General features: G+C 39.6%; 1 protein-coding gene across 1 annotated transcript in view; it reads right to left on the minus strand.

The window, feature by feature from the left end:
- LOC144597985 (zinc finger protein GLIS1-like) overlaps positions 1–20,465 on the minus strand; it is a 148,160-nt gene that overhangs the window by 56,456 nt on the left and 71,239 nt on the right. Inside the window, exons 4-5 of the mRNA XM_078407850.1 lie at positions 9,281–9,442; positions 5,374–5,484 (exon numbers count right to left, since the gene is read on the minus strand). Coding sequence (XP_078263976.1) covers positions 5,374–5,484; positions 9,281–9,442 — 273 coding nt within the window. The remainder of the gene's footprint in view (positions 1–5,373; positions 5,485–9,280; positions 9,443–20,465) is intronic.

The raw sequence follows: 20,465 nt of genomic DNA on the forward strand, positions 1-20,465 counted from the left end.
TTGAAGAGCCTGCCGTCTGATCTAGTACGCAGGTAGATCCCCTCTGTTGCGGTGCCGAAGGCATGTTTCAGGAGCAGAGCGAAGAAAATCCCAAAGAGCGTGGGAGCGAGGACGCAGCCTTGTTTGACGCCACTGCGGATGTCGAAGGGCTCCGAGAAACTGCCACTGAACTGCACTGTCCCCTTCGTGTTGATGTGGAAGGATTCTATCATGCTCTGCAGTTTTGGTGGGCAGCCGATCTTTGGGAGAGCCTTGAATAGGCCATCTCTGCTGACGAAGTCAAACGCCTTGGTGAGGTCAATGAAAGCAATATGCAGGGGCATCCGCTGTTCTCTGCACTTCTCCTGGATCTGGCGAAGGGAGACGACCATGTCTACTGTTGACCTTCCAGCTCGGAAACCGCACTGTGACTCTGGGTAGACACGTTCTGCCAGCTTCTGCAGGCGGATCAAGATGACCCGACCAAAGACCTTGCCGACGGTGTTGAGGAGGGAGATGCCTCTATAGTTGTTGCAGTCGCTTCTCTTGCCCTTGTTCTTGTAGAGGGTAATGATCGTGGCATCCCTCATGTCCTGCGGTACAGCTCTTTCTTGCCAGCACTGGCAGAGGACTTCATGCAGAGGAAGCAGTAAGGCTCATTGACTAATTTGTAATGCTGTTCATTAATGACATTATTCACAAAACAATAGAATTACCACAAAACATTATCAAGACTTAAGAGAAATTGTTAGTACACCAGTGTATCACAGTCATAAAACAGTACATTGAGTTCTTAAGTTTGCTTTCACGTTTATTTATATTTCTCCATATTCCTTTAACAGAATGTAAGAAACCCATGCAAACCACCATGTATTAAATCCTATTGACAATAACTTTTTACATGCAGTCAATTATATACTAGATTAAATATTAACATTTAAAGTTTCTATTACCTATAAATTAAATTGTCAACGCATGTTATTAATTTCTGAGATCTATTTAACAGTAAAGATTTGATTGTCAACCCTGAAGTGTCCATTTCAGATGTCCTCAACTCTGGTGGTTGACCTTCTCCTATTGACTGTGTCTGCTATACATCATTTCTGCCTCCTAAACAAGTCTTGCCCAGCATCATACGATCAATCTGCAATTTCATCCGAGGATCAGATTCTCCATCTTGTCATGCACTTGCAAACTCCTATTCCTCCACCAATTCTTTCTAGCTGGGCTGGATCTAAATCAGCCATGTCTGCAACCACACTTGCATTTCATCCAATACTCAAGAGCTAACAGTGGAGTAGGCTAACTCAGCAGGACAGGCAGCATCTCTGGAGAGAAGGAATGGGTGATGTTTTTAGGTCGAGACCCTTCTTCAGGTCTCGACCTGAAACGTCACCCATTCCTTCTCTCCAGAGATGCTGCCTGTTCCGCTGAGTTACTCCAGCTTTTTGTGTCTGTCTTCAGTTTAAACCAACATCTGCAGTTCTTTCCTACACAGTAGAATAGATTATACATGGTTAATGAAACAGATAGGCTTGAATTATTTTCTTATTTCACATTCTGCTAATGTTGGAATCAGAATATGTTTTAAGTTCTGAATAGGACAGATATATTTATATTTAGACAATTTTTCATTTCCATACGAAACTGTAGGAAACGAAAAAGCCAGTCCCTCCTTGGCACAATATGCCCTTCCTCGAACACAGGTTTACAGCACAAATGACAATAATCCCTTATCCTGTTTGTGTAATACATTAGTGTACATTAGATTTCTCTCACATTCCACCTCTGATTAACAATTTATAAAGGTTCTAGAGTACAATGACTACCAACAACAGCAGAGTAAATGATTATGATTCTGAAGTTGGAAACCTTGCACCATGTTAAATTATCCTGTCCACAGTTTCCTAGGAGTTATGTATGTTATTCACCAAATCTTTGATGAAGGAGCTGACTTACCATACTTGACTGAACACATACTGAGAGCACTGAGAAGGCTAGTTAAGATACGGTTGTGTTCAATTTATAAAAGAATAAATCTCAGAGAGGCAATACGATACAGAACCTCCAAGAATGTACAGGGAATGTTGCTGAAATTTTGTGAGTTTTATGAAAGGGAAATGTATGAGCTGAGTTCTTTTAATTGATGAATTTGGGGGGTTTTTTAGGAACAGAAAACACTTGCTGGGATTGGATCATAATCAGCAAAGTTGAGCCCATTCAACTAACTGTGGTAAATCATCTTGACATCTATCTTATAACTAGCGAAATGATTGCTCTTGGCAATGCTGTGTGAGACAGAGAGTCCTTAAAACACGAACGGAGAAGTAGATTAAAAACAGCAGGAGGACCAAATCCAACAGAGCGGAATTATACTAATCTTCAATTTCAGATTCAGGAGTCCCTGCCAACACACTGTTACCATACATTATTCAGTTTACAATGTAATTCAACATAAACATACAGCTTAATACATTGTCATTGATTATTCAAAGTAAACCACATTACTACTTCTCCAAAATTAAAAATCTGTTAAGTCATTTTCATTTATATTTTATTTGTTTTAGCAACGTATTGTGTAAATCCTCAGCTGGTGTGATCACTGTGCATTTGCAGAAAGCACATTTCGTTCCATCCCCTTTCTTTCTCTCCTTCCCTCCTGAAACTAGTGATTCATTCTGTTTTAGTGACTGCATACCCTACGTTTACATGTTCCTTGCCAAAAGATCAATTTTGTGCGCGAACCAAGATTGTAACTCTTTTTCAGCTTATCACAGGCTCCAATATCGTTCTTGCCCATCTGTCCACAAATGTAGACATTATACGTGTCAAATAAGCCTATATATTCCAGCTGTGGGGACTCTTCAGCCCATCTTGTTTAAATTGATTTAGACTAATTACGAAATGTTGAATTTACGCTGCTTCTCCTAACTTATCTCCATTTTCCAAGATACACATCACCTTCTGATCATTGAACTAGTTATCCTAGTTCAGGTTCTATCTTGTAATTAGCTTAGGTGACAACTTGTCACAAAAGCAGTCCTCTTAACTGTATCAAAAGATTTCTTCAGTCTGAACCCTCATTATTTCTCATCCTTCTTAACTTAATTTCACAACTTTTTAATTTAATTACTATTGTAAATAATCTTGTTTACTTTGTAGATCACTTCAAGCACTTACAACATTAACTTCAAAACCACATTTTACCTCCTTAGTTTGAGAAACTGCAGCACCAGTTTTCCAGTCATTTAATTTTCTTATCACTGAAATTATCCGAACACAGGTAAATTCATGCTGTGTTTCTCCAAAGTTAATATAACCTTCGGCATAGAACCCAAGAGGCAACCTAAACATCATGTTGTGGAAGGCCGACATTACCCCTTTGGAATGTATCCATTTCTTCTGACTGTCAATAGCAATATTCCATGTGTTTATTGGTGGCACACACAAATAAACACATTTTCATCCTTTTCACACTTTTTCATGAAAATCAAAAATAGAAAATGCTGGAAACAGCAGGTGATAGAGACATTTAGCATGGTAACAGGCTATTCAGCCCATCTGGTCAATGCAACCAGTGCTCGTGTATTCCTATTAATCCCATCTTCCAGGAAATGACTGGTTATGTTCTATACCTATTCAAATGCTTGTCTAAACACTTCTTAAATGCTGTCAGTGATTCTGCTTCTAACACCCCTTCAGAAAAGGTCTTCCAAGTACTCATCATTATCTTGGTGCAAAAAGTTCCCCTCAGATGCCTCCTAAATCTATTACCCCTGACATCTAATGTCTTTTACCTCTGATTTGGGGAATAATTTCTCGTAGTCCACCCTATCAGTAAATCTCATTATATTATATACTTCAATCATGTTCCCTCTTAACCTCCTCTGCTCCTGGGAGAACAGATCCAGCCTCTTCTCTTACCTGAGGATAGATGACCATCCCAGGCAATAATCTGGTGAATCTTCTCTGCACCCCTTCCAGAGGTGTCACATCTTGCTAGAGTGCGGTGACCAGACCAGCCTGCAGTACTCCACATAAGGTCTGACCAACGTTTTATAAAATTGAAGTATAACTCCCTGCCCCCTGTACACAATGCCTGTCCTGTCTAATGAAGACTAGCATCCCAAATGCCTTATTAACTACATTATCTACCTGCACTATCACCTTTAAGCACCTTTGAACTGTACGCCTAGATCCTCCTGTTTCTTGATGCTCTCTAGGATTCTGCCATTCATGGTGTATGTCCTAGCTCTACTGGTACGTCCAAAATGCATATCTAATTTTTATCAGGATTAAACTGTATCTGCCATTTCTCATCCCATTTTAAAAACAGGTCGATATAAACATGTAGTTTATGAATACCCTCCATATTATCAATAACTCCATAAATCTTTCCTGTTGAATACCACAGGTGACAGTCATCTGATGATAAAAACAACCCTCTACTACCATACCCTATCTCCCATTGTTAAGCCAATTTTTGATCCAATTTTCCATCTTGCCCTATATCCCATTGGCCCTTACCTTTCGGACCCATCTTCCATGCAAGAGTTAGTCAAAGGCCTTACTGGTCCATGTAAGCCACATCTCATCAATACACCTTATTACCTCTTCAAAACATTTAATAAGATTGGTTAGACAGGATCTGCCATTGACAAAGCCATTTCCAATTAGTCCCAGCCTTTCCAGTGTTTAACAGTTTCTGTAGAAAGATGGATCAAGTTAACATCTCAGGTTGAAGAGGAAAGTAGATATTGTTCTTTTTTGTTTCATAATGAGTGGGGAGGGAAGGGGTAAAACAAAAATGATATCTTAGATAAGGAGAGGTGTGGGTTTCATTTCACTCTTTGTCTTTGAAAAGGTGTTGCCCAAATCGGGCCGATTTTATCAGAGATATCCTCAATCTCAGTACTTCCAGCAACTTCTTCCTGCCAAGCCAGAAAGAGTCAAAGTATTGTTGCATCAGTTCCGGCTTGAAACTGCTGTGAGTTGATGCTAGTTGATACAAAAGAGAAAACAGGCACAAGTAGCAGCTCACCCATATTATATAAATGAAGTTTCATTTAAACTGCCCAACAAATGTTACCCCTCCTTGTGACTAATCATGCCATCTCATATTCAAATCCAGGATGTAAAAATTAAGGACTTCTTCAGCTCTTGCGATTTTCTTCTTCATTATAGTTGGCGTCCAAAACATGAGGTTGACATACCTAACTAGTTTTTACTTTAATCTGTTTTACTTATTTTTTTCATATGTATCTTGTTCGGTATTCAGAACAAATACATGTGAGGAAAGAACATTTAACTCTTGTATAGTAAATGTATATTTTCCAAAAGGATGTGATTGTCCAATACATGATAGATATTGGATTATCTATGATTATTTCTTACCTTCTTACGCACCTGTTGCTGTTTGGCAGAGTGTGCTTTGACATGCTTCCTCAATGAGCTTGGATCAGTATAGCGCTTTGTGCATCCTGGGATCTGACAAGCATATGGTTTCTGTAAATGTTTGAGAAAGGAAAAGGTTTTACACTTCACAATCGCTGCTGAGTCTCATTAAGACAATTCTGCCCTGGCTGTGTACATCTGATTCCTTCTGCTATGAAATTGTGAATTATTATTTCCTGTGCATGAGCACATTTAAACCAGAAGGCAGTGACTAAAAGTAGAAATTCTTCTTTTTAAGACACTTCACTCAAATAGCTCAACTCTGGCAGCTGACCAAGGGTGTCAGATGATAGCCCCGCTTCTGGATATGATTCAAACGCTGAAAATGGTTTTTACAACTGTAGCTGCTGATAATGATTATTGCTGCTCAAAGTATAACTTTTAGGAAGCTGTAAATAAAGAGCGTTTGAGATAAATATTTATCAATGACCATATTTAAATGTTGCACTTTTTAGAATTACATGAGAGCGTTTTTTTTGTTTCAAACACAGTTGACAGTCGGGACTATTAACTTGGTGCCATTGTAGATTGTCTGTTGTAATTTCTTCAAGCGGGTTTGAGTAATCACACGTAGCATTCCAACAGGTAATCTCACAAAACAGATTGAATGAACTGTTTAGGAATGCTCTAAACTTTTCTTGACTTTCTTAATCCTTTGGCACAACTGCTATATTGCACTACTATTGTCCCTGGGCACAATGCCACGCAGCAGCTGGCAGTGGATCTTCATCTGGTATTCTTTATATTGCACAGCCAAGAGTACAGCAAGTTTGCTTGGTCACTAAGGCTGTCACATTTAGATACATAATGTAGTCATAAGATAGATAAACATTTAGATACAGGTATAAATAATGGCCTATGGAGGTAACATTTTTGTCTTCATTGCATGGGCAACAATCTGACAGAGCAGATTATTCTCCCATTATTGACAACTGATAATTTCAATGAGTGAAATGTGTCATGTATAAGCAGTTGAATAGTATTCTCCATCAAATTATTCTCCAAATGAAGATGAATTATTGTCCAAGCCGAAAAAAACTTTATTACTGAAATTTGTCTCTCCCATCATTAATTGAATTGATTGAATGAGTGGTACCTGAGCTTTGAAGAGAGAGATTCCATGGCAAAGCAAGAAAAGCACAAAGAAGAAAATAATTAAGTTTTATGCTTATACATTGCATACATCAATATTTGAATCATACCAGAAAGACAGTTATTCTGTATCCCATGACGAAAGTTTTATAAATTCAAACAGATTCAGCATCTGTTTTATCTTATTTAATTATAATTCCTCTGACAATCCTAAACATATGTTTTCAAGATTACCTGGCTCAAAATGTAAACCATCACACAGTGTTGCTGGCAAACCTTTCATTTGGTTTTTACCACAGCTATTGGGTTGAGCACAGCGCCATGCTTCCTAAAGGCCCAAGTGTTGTTCTCCATGCACGTGCCTGGATAAGGCAAGGTTGGCTATTTTACCACGGGAGGCACTACAGGCATTCCTTACTTTGTCCTCACATGACATTTACAGTAAAGGCATTTCAGCATGCATCTCTAACTACTGCGGACAAGTTCTTTTTGCAACCTCTCTGAATAGAGAATTTGAAGCAAACTTTAAATTCAATAGTTGATTAATTTGGATCATAGATCAAGTCTGGGCCCTTCCCGGGAAGCCTGCCTGAGTCTACAACCATGCGGGCAAACTGGAGGCCCAGCTTTTATTTGCAGTAAAACTGCTGAATATCACACTTTGAACTCATTTGAACTTGATGCTACTCAATACATATGTTTGCTGAGAACAAAATAAATGACTGAGTGTCTTACAACAATTATAGGAACTAAAAACATCGGGCAGCACAGTGTGTGGGGCAGAGTTGCTGCCTGACAGCGCCAGTGACCCAGGTTTGATCCTGATCTCAGGTGTTGTCTGTGTGGAGTTTGCATGATCTTCCTGTGACAGCGTGGGTTTCCTCCAGGTATTCCAGATTCCTCCCACATCCCAATGACGCGTGGGTTTGTAGGTTAATTGGCTGCTGTATTTCCCCTAGTGTGGAGATGGGATAACAGAACTAGTGTGAAGGGCTGATTGATGATCGGTGTGGACTCGCTGGACCACAAGGCCTGTTTTCATGCTGTATCTCTAAGTACATAAAAGCTAATTACATTTTAAAAAATAAGAGTAGGAGCAGGCCATTCAGACCTTCAAACTTGCCCTGCCATTTAACATGATCATGGACGACCTTCCCCATGGTTTCACCTCCTCCACTGATCTCTCAAAGAATTATCTACGTCCTCTTTAAATGCCCCCAAGGATGTCGGCCCAATGACCACGATAGTGAATTCCAAACACTCACCACCCTCTGGAAGAAGTAATCTAATTTAGTTTAGAAATACAACGTGGAGGCAGGCCCTTCAGCACAACCAATTCCACACCAACCAGCGATCCCCATACACTAGTTCTATCCTGCAGACTAAGGACAATTTACAGAAGCCAATTAACCTACAAATCTGTACGCCTTTGGAATGTGGGAAGAACCTGGAGCACCTGGAGAAAACCCACGTGGTCACAGGGAGACTGTACAGACTGTACAGGCAGCACCCAGAGAACAGTTTCACCAATGTGGTATTCCAGCCCCTCATTCAAGTGTCTTGCCTTAAATACATGAAGCTTGATACTAAGTAAGATATTTTCTTTCATCTCGTGCCACAGGCCATCTGCTGCAAAACACACCTAATTTTAGTTTCTAATGATGTTTGATTCAACGGACACAAACAGATTATCATCCATTATGAAGTTTTAAAGCACTTTGATTGTGATATTTTGCTGGGATGTTGATGGAAAGTCAGAACCAAAGCCGATTATGATTTCCTTAAAATTGCATACAGACATCTACACCAGCAATTGTCAATGGAGTACAGGAATCTCCCTGAATGTTAGGCACTAAGAATAACAGTTGCTTCACACAACTGCAATTTCTTTACTCATTAAAATAAGTCAATTTAACAAACATTGCAGAGCAAAGCTCTAGCCTGCATATCTGCAAATCATAGCAGTTATCGTCTCCTTTATCTATTTGAGCTGTCCATTGGGGTTGAGGATGACTTGCTTCTGCTCCAGTTAAGTGGGTTCAGAGGTGGTGTTTGGTTGAATATCACAGGCCTGACAGTTCCAGTCCATTAAAACAATTGGATGAACAATCATTGGTTCTGGGATGTGCAGGAAGGAACTGCAGATTCTGGTTCACACCGAAAACAGACACAAAACGCTGGAGTAACTCAGCGGGTCAGGCAGGATCTCTGGAGAAAAGGAATAGGTGACGTTCTGGGATCTCAGTTTTGTGTTAGCTATTGGTTTTGTATATCACTCTTTGTAGGGATTATGGATTCAGTCACTTTGGGTACAATTCTCTTCAACTCAGAATTTGTAGACTTGCAGAATAGCGTAGAAAAGGATAGGGACTTTTCACTTTCAATTGAACAAGAAATTTGGTGTACATTATAGGAAATGCTGAAACTACATTAAATAGGTATCAATGCCAGTAAACATGATTTTTCATCCACATCAGTGGTTCAAACTGTTTTCTGGCTGGCTTAAGCATTGCTTGCACTTCACATCCCCTGTTCTAAAGAAGTTCCTGCCTAAACAATTAATCTACCAATTAAAAAAAAAAAATCATGATCTACCTATTGTGCATTAGTACCATTAATTCTGTTTCTTATTTCAGAATTTTGATTCCCACTGTTTCTCCTTGATTGCTTCCATTGGCTAATTCATTGCATTGGAAGTGTGATGCTGAGTAAACACCAATTATACATAATGTAAAACATTCTGTATTGTGCTCACTGTGTCCTGGTGTGTTCGCTGGTGTTTGGCACGATCACTGGAGTTGCTGAAAGCTTTCTGGCAGCCGCTGTGTTGGCAAAGGTAAGGTTTCTCCCCAGTATGGCTCCGCAGGTGGATCTTGAGATTTTCTAGTCGAGAAAATGCCTTATTACAGCCTTCAAACTGCAATAAAGTATTAAAAATATATAAATATTACCATGAAAAAATAGTTAGCAAAGCAAGTTTGCTACAATGGTCACAGTGTAAACTAACAGTGGTCATCCAGTAAATCACCTCAGCTAAACATCTGCACAAACTCAGGGATGAAAGAAAAAAAACTTAAATGCTATTAATTTAACCTTTCAACACTGACATGTACTAGAACAGCACTAGATTGAATTGGTTTCTTTTTTGTTGAACTATGCTTCATCAACTTTTGCAAAAACATACATTACCTAAGCTGCTTTAAATCACCCACATAGAGGGCATATTATTCTCAGAGTGATATTTCTGAACGTCACGAAAGACAAATTAATAACTTTTGGGGATTAACTAAATGTTAAACCTGTCTGGGTTGATTTAGCCCATGTGCAGCTTATGCTAATTAATAAGTCATTCTGTCTTCTCCAAACCACGCTCTGAATTTTTGCAAGCAAAATGTCAAATGGGATCTTTAAGAGGAATTGGATGGTTTCAATAGGGGCTGGTCTTGCCGGAGTAGGCACCTCAGAGCATGCCCAATAATTAGACTGTTTCTATTTTGTTCAGCTTTTTATTTTTGACTCTTCTTAATCATTTGAACCACAGGCTGATTAACAGGCCATCTGGGACCCTGTCTAGTATTACAAAGTGATAGGACCAAAGTCTGGATCTCCAGAATAGATTCAAATATTGGTTGAAGGGAGTTAGTTTTAAGTTAAATCCATTACGGATTGTCTTATTTGGAAAAGTTAGGCAAGCTAGGATTATATTGGAGTTTAGAAGAATCAGAAGAGCATTGACTAAACTTGCAGGGGTTCCCAACCTTTTTCGTCCCGTTTACTTTTCAAAAGTAAATTTACCCCCACCCTGTTTTGTTCAGTAATTTGAGTTTACACTCCTACCATAATAAAGCAACCGACAAAGGGGAAATTTAAAAATACTGTTTTTAACATTATTATTTTAAGTTCAAATAACTATAATTTAAGGCAAAATTTACGCCCTGGGGGTAAATTTCCCCCAGGTTGGGAACCCTTGCTCTAAGGATCCTGAGGATGGACCTGAAATGGGTGCTTCCTCTTGTGGAGTAATCTAGAACTGTGGACCACTGTTTAAAAAATAGGGGTTACGAACTTAAGACACAGGTGAGCTGAAAATTTTTCCTCTCAGAAGATTGAGAGTGGAAATGAAAAAATATTTTTGAGGCAGAGGTAGATAAGTTGTTTACTAGCAATAGACTGAAAGGTTACTGGGGGTAGGAGGAAATGCAGTGTTAACATGACTCTCGGATCAGCCATGATCGTATTGAATGGTGGAGCAGGTTCAAGGACCTTGTTGGCCTACTTCTGTCTCTAATTTGTAGATTGATATGAAAGAAAAATAACGAGAGGTAAATAAAGAGATAATCTATAAAAATAGATTAATTTAAAGGAAAGAGAAAAAGCAATACTCCAAAAAGAAACAAAAAAAATGTGTTAGCAAAGATTTAAAATCTGAATCCCAAATTTCAATACAATCACCATCTGAATAAATAAGACTTTTAAAAAAATGTTCACTTTCAGGGCAAGAGTTTGATTGGCAGCATTAATTGCCATCACACAGTTAGAAAGCTTTCTAGATTTAACCTCTGTGCTGAAAATAATTGGTCATTAATGTGCAGCAACTTTATGAAAAGTAGTGTGGCTGCCGACAGGATGGACATTTGTTAAATATTAATCGTAGAGTAATGTAAATAATTTAGTAACTCGTGGCAATTTGCAAATCTTATGATATCTCTTCCTCTGTATTTTCTGGCCAGCTTCCAAATTGGTAATAAAGTTCATTCCACATTAGTATTTTTCCAACAAATTTTGGCTCAGTAATTCTGTGTCTGGGACCTGCACACAAATCCTGTTCAGACTGAAATAATGAATATCTCAGTTTTCTGGATGCAAGGATGTGAAACAGGCAGACTTTATCCATTTTCTCTTTGCAGCTCAAAAATTCCCTTAATTGGCAAATGGCTACTGTGGAAAAAAGGACAAATGTCACAAGTCATTCGGGTACAAAATTGATACCCCTCCCATTCTTGGGTGAGCGCACTGTAATTCAGAGACATTTTCCTCTGCATCACCTCTCATCTTTCCTCAAAAACCTCATTCTTGCAAACCCTGACACCCAGTTCTACTTTATCACCACCTCTATCACCTCCGTCTCTGTGTCTGTCAGCATACTTATCCGTAATCCAGTGTTTGACCAGCTGTAAATGTCCTTCAACTAAGTACTGGGAAGACACTGTCTTTGGCCTCTGCCAACACTACCTTTCCAGAGCCTTTGATTCCATTCCTCTTCTCGCTCTTCTTGGGAACTGTCTGACACTGACAAGGCTATTCATAACCTTGTTGTATTTGATTCCAAATGAGCATCAGACCAAATACATGTTCTGTTTTAAATCTGCCTTTTAAATTTTGACACTTCCCCAATGTCACTCAACTCTACCAAACTTCAGCTCATTGGCTTCTCAAACCCTCGTCCATGACCTTGTTTACCTCAAAGCTTAACCTTTGTACATTAGTCTTTGTGGACGAAACGAGGGAGAAGTCTTAAACCAGGTGATTTCCATCCAGCTATTGCATTCCTTGTTTCTTGGTCTGCTTTTCAGGAAACAAACCTAAATTTTAGTGTCCATGTACTGATTCATATTGTAGCCTTGTTGCTTGTTCAGTTATATTGGCTTCCTACTAAACAGCACATTGATTTTACAATCGGAATACAAGACACTGCAGATGCTGGAATCTGGAGCCACAAACAATCTGCTGGAGACACCCAACAGGTCAAGCATAATCTGTGGATGGAGAGGAATTGTGGAAGGTTTGGGTCAAACATCTGAATCAAGACTACTTTTACAATTCTCATTCTTAGATTCAAATTGCTTCCAAACCCTCCTATCTCTGCAATCTTCTCGACTTCCATAATTATCTTGGTATTGATGTATTGGTTTATTATTACCACATGTACAGAGATACAGTGAAAAACTTTTGTTTTCATCATATCTAGTTAAATCCGACTAAATATGAGTACAATACACAAATATAACAGATAATGCAAAGTGGAGAGCAGAATACAGCAACACAGTATCTGTTAATCTTCAGTTCTGAGAATGCAATTTTAATTGAGGGCGGCACAGTGGTGCAGCGGTAGAATCGCAGCCTTGCAGCGCCAGAGACCCAGGTTCGATCTGGGCTACGGGTGCTGACTGTGTGGAGTTTGTATGTTCTTCCTGTGACTGCATGAGGTTTCTCCAGGAGCTCCAGTTTCCTTCCACATTCCAAAGACGTGTAGATTTATCGGTAAATTAGTTTCTGTAAATTTTCCCGAGTATCTAGGGTGGAAATAGTGTATGGGTGATCGCTGGTCGGCGTGGTCTCAGCGGGCAGAAGGGCTAATTTCCACTCTGTATCTCTGAAGTAAATTACCTCACTGTGTAGGATTATGCATTCCTGACGTTGTAAAGCTCAGGAACTCCCTTCTTAAAATGTCTGCCTCTCCATGTCTCTTTTCTTTTTTTAAGATGCTTACATATTTTACTATGGTTTTACTTAATCTGATGTTTTGATCTCTCCATTTTGTGATGTGATCAAATAGTGTTTGATAATAAAAATGGGCTTCTGGAGTAACTCAATGGGTCAGGCAGCATCTGTGGAGGGATATGGACTGATGACCTTTTGAGTAGAGAGGAGTTACAAGCCCTCCTCACCTGTACCCACCTATTGCATGCTAACTCATGCTTTCTCCCACCTCTTTATACTGGCTACTTTCCCTATACTCTGTTGAGATGAAGGGTCTCAATCTGAAATATTGTTTGTCCATTACCCTCCACAGTTGCTGCCTGACCCACTGAGTTCCTCAAGTAGCTCTCTATTTATGGTACAGATTCCGGCATCCACAGTCTCTTGTGCCTCCTTTGATAATATCTTGGAACACCTTCCAATGCTAACAGATTTTATCTTGAAAATAGATCATTACTCTCGGATAGACAGGGAATGCTGAGTGAGTCTCCCACATGGCACTGCCATGCTTTAGAGAATGATGGGGACTGACCCTTTTCTGCATCTCAGAGGGAAACAGAGCAAATGTGAAAGTTAAGAATGATTTATAGCCTTGAAGTAAAACATGGTTTGGAGTTACATTGGACCAAAGGTATTGGCTGTCTGTTGTACTCTCAAACAGACATTCAGTTCCATTTAAGTCAGTGCAATCAAGCATGAAAAGGAGAAAGCCATAAGCAGACAATATTCTAGCAGACATTAGTTTTGGCCACCATGTTATGGGAAAGATGTTGTCAAGCTGGAGAGGGTGCAGAGAGGATTTACGAGGATCTTGCCAGGACTTGACGGCCTGAGCTTTTGGAAGAGGTTGTACAGACTAACAGACTAGGACTTGATTCCTTGAAACGCAGGAGGATGAGGGGTGATCTAAAAGAGGTGTACAAGATCATGAGAGGAATAGATTGGGTAAATGCACAGTCTTTTGCCCATAGTAGTGGAATCGAGAACCAGACAACATAGGTTTAAGGTGAGGGGGGGAAGATTTAAAAGGAACCGGAGGGGTAACCTTTTTATACAACAGGTGATGGATATATGGAACAAGCTGCCAGAGGAGGTAGTTGAGGCAGGCACTATCATAACATTTAAGAAAAATGTGGACGGGTAAATGGATAGGATAGGTTTAGGATTATGGGCCAATGCAGGCAGATGGGACTAGTGTAGCTGGGGCATGTTGGTTGGCATGGGCAAGTTGGCTGAATGGCCTGTTCCCACACTGTCTTACTCTTTGACTCTATCAGCAACCAAAGACAAATTTCAACTAATTCTTTATTTGGTTGCAAAATCCAGAATTGTTTAATTTATTGAGAATCCATTTCAACTCTTTAAGAATACTAAATTATGATTAATGGAAATTATTATTTCCATTAATATATTACTCATATTTTTAGATCACCAAATTGTGCTCAAGTTAGAGATACATTCTTGATTTAGTCCCCAAACAGTCTCCAATTACATAATCCTATTGGATGACTGGTGAAAGAAACCAGATTTGCTTCTACAAAAGTCCTGGAAGAACAGCCTCTTATCAACACTGGTTTTAAATCGTTTCCCCTCATAATTAAGGAAACCATTGCCAATGGTATCACCAGTACCAAGATCATGGATCATTCTGGAATTATCCTGGAATTATCCTGTAGCTTGCAGCTCAAATAATCTCCTTCTGGGGAAATGTAAAATTCAGTGTATTTTAACTTTAATCTGCAGCAAATGAAAGAAAGCAAGACTGGGCAAACAAGAGCTTGTCTTAATGAATATCAATTGTAGCTCTGAGTAACATTTCTGGGGGAAATGAGCAGTGATGGAATAAGTGAAACTTTTTTTTAGCATTATGGAGCTAAATAGCAGCAGTGTGCTGTGCAAAAATCTTGCTAATATCCATGGTGGTTGCTGTCAGGTCAAATAAACAAAATGGCCTTTATGGAACAGCAAGGAAAGAGCAGGTCATAGACTACTGACATCGGAGACAGGCTACACATGGAAAATCTTAAGATTTTCAATCCAAAACATTTTTTTTTGTGTTTCATACTGAAAACTCCATAGCCAGAGAATAGCATGCCGGGTTTTGATTAGTGATTTACTTAGAACTTAACATCGGTTTAATCATATTTATAAACTACATTTTGTTTTACTTCAGGAGCACCTGGTCAGAGAAAGTGTTCAAGTGAAGTTTGTGTTATGTCAAACATGCTTTAGAAGGTTAAAACAGAGTATTCTTTACTCTGAAGTTTGAGCACTTGTTATTACTGACACCTTCATTGCTTTGATTTGATAGGAAATGGTCTCACCTCATAGCCCAAACTATCCTTTGTCTCTCCCTTGCGGTATCTCCATTTCACTTATCCTCCCATGATTGTTGCCCAACCAAAGTCTCAGCCTGTTTCTTCTGGTGATCAAATTGCTTTTAATATATTTTCTTTCTCTTCCAAGAATCAAGATCTATCTCATCACTTTCAAAGCAGAAACATTTTTTCCCTCAGTTCCTTAAACTGAAACCTCTCTAGCTCCTACCATGATCTCATGTTCTTGCATTCTTCAAATTAAATTTTAATTTACTTGCAGTTTCATCTTGGATGAGGAATATAATCACAAAACATCTAATTATTTACTCTATGTGACTGAATTGAAGTGCAAAATCATTGCTAAATGCTATTGGCAGTTCTGAATGTGCTAACCAGACAGTGGAGAATCAATTAATCAGCAGGAAAAATTATTTGATGGTGATGCAGATACATGGTGTAAACGTAGAGCTGTACAACAGGATGGATACCATCTTGAATATTGGTTAAAGGCAGTTCTTTCTTGATTCATAACCATTGATTCTGACACACACAGCAACTTTAGATTCTTCTTCATGGATCACTTACACTGAGGAGCCAAAACATTATGGGCACTCTGACCGGTCTGCAGCTATGCAGCCCCATATGCAGCAGGGTGCGATGCACTGTGTATTGTGACACATTCTTCCCGTGACCACCATTAACATTTTCTGTGACTTGTGCCACAGTAGACTTTCTGTCAGTTCGGACCAGACGGGATAGCCTTCGTTGCCCTCGCGCATCGATGACCCTTGGGCGCCCAACACCCTGTTTGTGGTTTGTCCCTCCTCAGACCACTGTCGGTGGGTACTCACCACTGCTGACCGGGAGCACCCCACAAGCCTTGCCATTTCAGAGATGCTCTAACCCAGTCGTCTGGCCATAACAATTTGGCCCTTGTCAAAGTCGCTCAAGTCTTTACTCCTGCCCATTTCTCCTGCATCCAACACATCAACTTCAAGAACTGACTGTTCACTTGCTGCCTAATATATCCCACCCCTTGACAGGTGCCATTGTAACAAGATAATCAATGTTATTCACTTCGCCTGTCAGTGGTCATAATGTTTTGGCTCATCGGTGTAAAATCATGATTTTATATCGCTCCACTTTAATTCACGGAAGGTATTTGGGAATACTGTGTATTGCTCAATTCTCTTCCCCAGGTACCCATCCTTGTTGCCAGATAACCAATTGCACATTGGAGAAATGGGGTGCCCACCCATGTGATTACCCTGCTCAGCCAGTTCCTGCCAACGTTGTCCAATTCAGCTCCACCATGAAGACAGTGGATCCAATTCTGACCTGCTGCTTAAAGAGCTCAGGCCATAGTGAAAAACTGCATGGACAACTGAAGAATTACAGTATAACTGCTGAATTATTACATGGAACTGCATAAAGCCTGGGATGCTTACACAAATGACGCACTGAGCATCATGCACAGAACAAAACCGTTTGTAAAAAACAAACTGTCGTCCGGTCCTGATGCAGGTTCTTGACTCAAAATGTCGACTATATGCAGATGCTGACCTGCTGAGTTCCTCCAGCAGTTTGTTTTTTGCTCCAGATTATAGTATCTGCTGTCATTTTGCCTCCAGAAAATCCACCCATGGGGCCCTGGAAGAAAGGTGGGCAGATTCAATGCCTCCAATTTAAACCGTTTTTCAATGTACTTAAAAGTTTTTGGTCTCTTATATATGCTCCAAGTTGTCGAGCACTTCGGCCATTAATCTTGATGTCTTAAATGAAACAGCAACTCGACTGTATCGTGTATCAAAAATGAAGAATACTGCCATCCCAATAAAGAGGTTTTGTTTACTTCTTCCCTTACTCCTTTCATTCAATGAATTTATGATTCCAGCCTCCTTCAGAACTTCCCTAGATGTACAGTTTTCAGATGTAAACATTGGCCGAACATGTCCTCTTTGACACCTCCCTGCCAAGAGCATTTGGCTGTCACCCCAGAGAGTCCCCGTAGTCTCCATGCACAAAGAATATGACTCCTGTAGACACAATGCTTCGCCTATTTGACCATATTGTTTGATATTCTGACATCTCTGTCCCAGTTCCTTTCCATTATTTTAGTGTCCATTCATTTAGTAGCAGGAAGGTCTTGAGCCTGAGTGTTCCTGATTTTATGTTGTCTTCCCTTAAGAGAAGGCTATAAAGAAGGCTGCCGAATGCCATGAGAACATGGGGAGTACATTGCTGAAACTAACTATGCTACTCTGTGAACCTCCTAACTGGTGTTTGCTCTTTAATTCTTTCACAGGCGCATGAGGGTGAACCAGAATATTATTTTAATCCTAAATAAAAAGTGGTATATTTCCATGCCAGTCTCTTCTTTTACTATAGGTGTCAAGAAACAGAGCTACAAATAATGTTCAGCCAAGGGCATGGTTCTCCACAGAGAGAACAGGGTTTCAGTCGTAAGGCTGTGGTTGACACACATTTTTAAATCAGAAAATCCTGGTTTCAAATCTTATTCTAAAAACATGAACACATCATCTAGATAAACACTCAAGTGTCGAACCCACAGAATGTTACACAATCAAAGTTGCAGGCTCTTTAACATGATGTTAATTCGAAGTCCAATCCACCCTCTCACGTGATCATTGAAAACCCAGTGGAACTGCTTGTCGACAGGCATGAATTCTCTGCATGTCCTGATTAACATCAAAAACAGTGGATCAGATCATTTATTACATTGCCGTTTGTGGGACGTTGCTCAACGAAAATTGGCTGTTGTGATTCCCTGCACTGACTTTCCCATACCTGTTGGGAAGGCTATGCTATGTGCATGCCCAATACCACGCTCCTGGACTCGGTCACGGTACGAGATTACTACATTAAAAAGGGGAAAAGAAAATGCAACATCCACACTGACTCTTGGGGAATCCCTGGCCCATGATTGCTCAAAGTGGAGAAGGAACATTCATAATGGCATTAAGAATCTTAAGTCTTTGGAGCAAATAGTTGCACCACCTACAAGCTGCCACCACTCTGCCCCATCAGGCACCTTTGGCCCATTTTACAGACAGGCCTGCTTTAAAAGTCACCTCAGCTCCCACAAAACCAGGGTAGAAAGAAGCCATCCATGATCTCGAGAGGCTGCCTAAGAAGAAGACCTGCCAAAACTGATACTTATTAGGCTGAGAGGTATTTTGGTTATCCCACTGTTACTTGTTACTTGATTTTCGGGTGCAAAACAATTTTCAAAAGCAATTTCTAGAGTCATATATATATATATATATATATATATATATTAAAAGGACAGATATATATATATATATATATATATGACTCTAGAAATTGCTTTTGAAAATTGTTTTGAGAGAAATTTTGATATTGAGAATTCAGATACTTAGTTATCATATTATTGTTCTCAGAGAAAATGAGATCTTTCACAAAACAGAGAGAGTGGAGATCTCTCCTTTTAATAATGTGTTCAGAGTAAATGTGTAGATTGAAGCCAAAATGGTTATTCATTATATAGTCCACAATCTGTTTTCGTTGCTCGATCTTCGGTGTTACAGAATAAGATAAAAATAATTTGGAAGTAATTGCTGAATTTGCTCCAAAAATAGTTGAAACATGAGAGAGGTTTGGCTGTAAAAGTTATATTTTTCTTGAATTGACTAAATCTTGAAAGTGTAAAGCAGTAAAGGCTGAGTTCTTCAGAGAATACTTTTGTAATTATAGGCGATTCAATTCTTCCCTGCATACAAATGCCAGGATCTACGGGAGTATTGTATTATTTGGCATTTAAACTTTTTTTATTTGCAGGAATTAAAGATCTATTTTCTCTCCACCTCTTTTGGTCCCTCTAGACCACAACCTTCCAAGAGTGTGGCCTGCTGCGAGGCATTTGACACTTGGAGGCATACAAGTGCAAGCCCTTGGATGGAAAAAGAGCTGAATAAATATCTAGGCAGCCACAAGAGAGAGTCACGAGCGTTTTATTGTCATATGTCCCACAAAGGAACAATGAAATTCTTACTTGCAGCAGCAACGCAACTGGTTTATAAACACAGTACACAATAGATAACACAACAAACAAACATGAAAACTGCAAAAACAAAACAGAGCCCAAAGTCCCTCGTGCAACCCAGGCAGTTTGTAGTTCGGAGTTTAGTTGGAGTTCATAATATTCAATAGCCTGATGGTTATTGGAAAGAAGTTGGTCCTGACGTTGCAGTTTTCAGACTTCAATGCTCCTTCCCGATGGCAGTAGTGAAATTAGAGTGTTGCCAAGGTGTTGGTGCTGGTTGCCTTTTTGCAACAGTGCCTTTTAAGGGCCTGTCCCACTTAGGCAATTTTTTAGGAGACTGCTGGCGACTGTCAACGTCGTAGCAGATCGCTGAAATTTTCTTTTACCCTATGACAATGACCATGACAATGGTCAAGTCGATACAAGTCACTTTTTTTGTGAAACTAGCACCTGGCTAAGAGATTATACCATCTTCGGAAACATCGCAAAATTCCCACGCTTATCAATGCTTCTCCGACATCCTAATTTTTTGCTGAAATCACTGACAAATCTGTAATTACTTGAGAGTTTTGAAATATAACATCTTGCCCGGGTTACTTGAAAACCAAGCTTCACGGTAACAAGGCATAAACTGGATTGGCTTCCAGTTTACTAATAGCAGTATTAAGAAATTTAATTTTAAACGTGGTTAAATGGATTTTGATGCGGAGTGTGGGCATTCTTTGAAAATGTATGGGAGATGCATATCTGATTTCTGGGTTGCATATCTGGGTTGGGAGCCTACTTTAAAAGTAATTGCTGATGCCCATAAACATCGCGAAATTCCCACGCTTACCTGACCGTCAAACTGTTGCCTCCAATCTACCTGTCAAATGTTCTGACGGTAAATAAATTGGTTAAACACAAGTATTTTATGGTATCTTTAAATTACTTTACTTAATTTAATATTACGTGCTTCTAAATGCATCTGCGACAACCTAGCAAACTTGGGGACAGCATGCGACAGCGCCCGCAATAAACAACGATACCTGGCGACAAGCCAGCTGTCGCCGAGAAATTTCTATCTGGAAAATTTCTCAGCGACGCGCCGAGGTCCTCTGCTATTCTTTGAAGACTCC

Source organism: Rhinoraja longicauda, chromosome 11, assembly GCF_053455715.1.
Source record: "Rhinoraja longicauda isolate Sanriku21f chromosome 11, sRhiLon1.1, whole genome shotgun sequence".
Taxonomy (NCBI): Eukaryota; Metazoa; Chordata; class Chondrichthyes; order Rajiformes; family Arhynchobatidae; genus Rhinoraja; species Rhinoraja longicauda.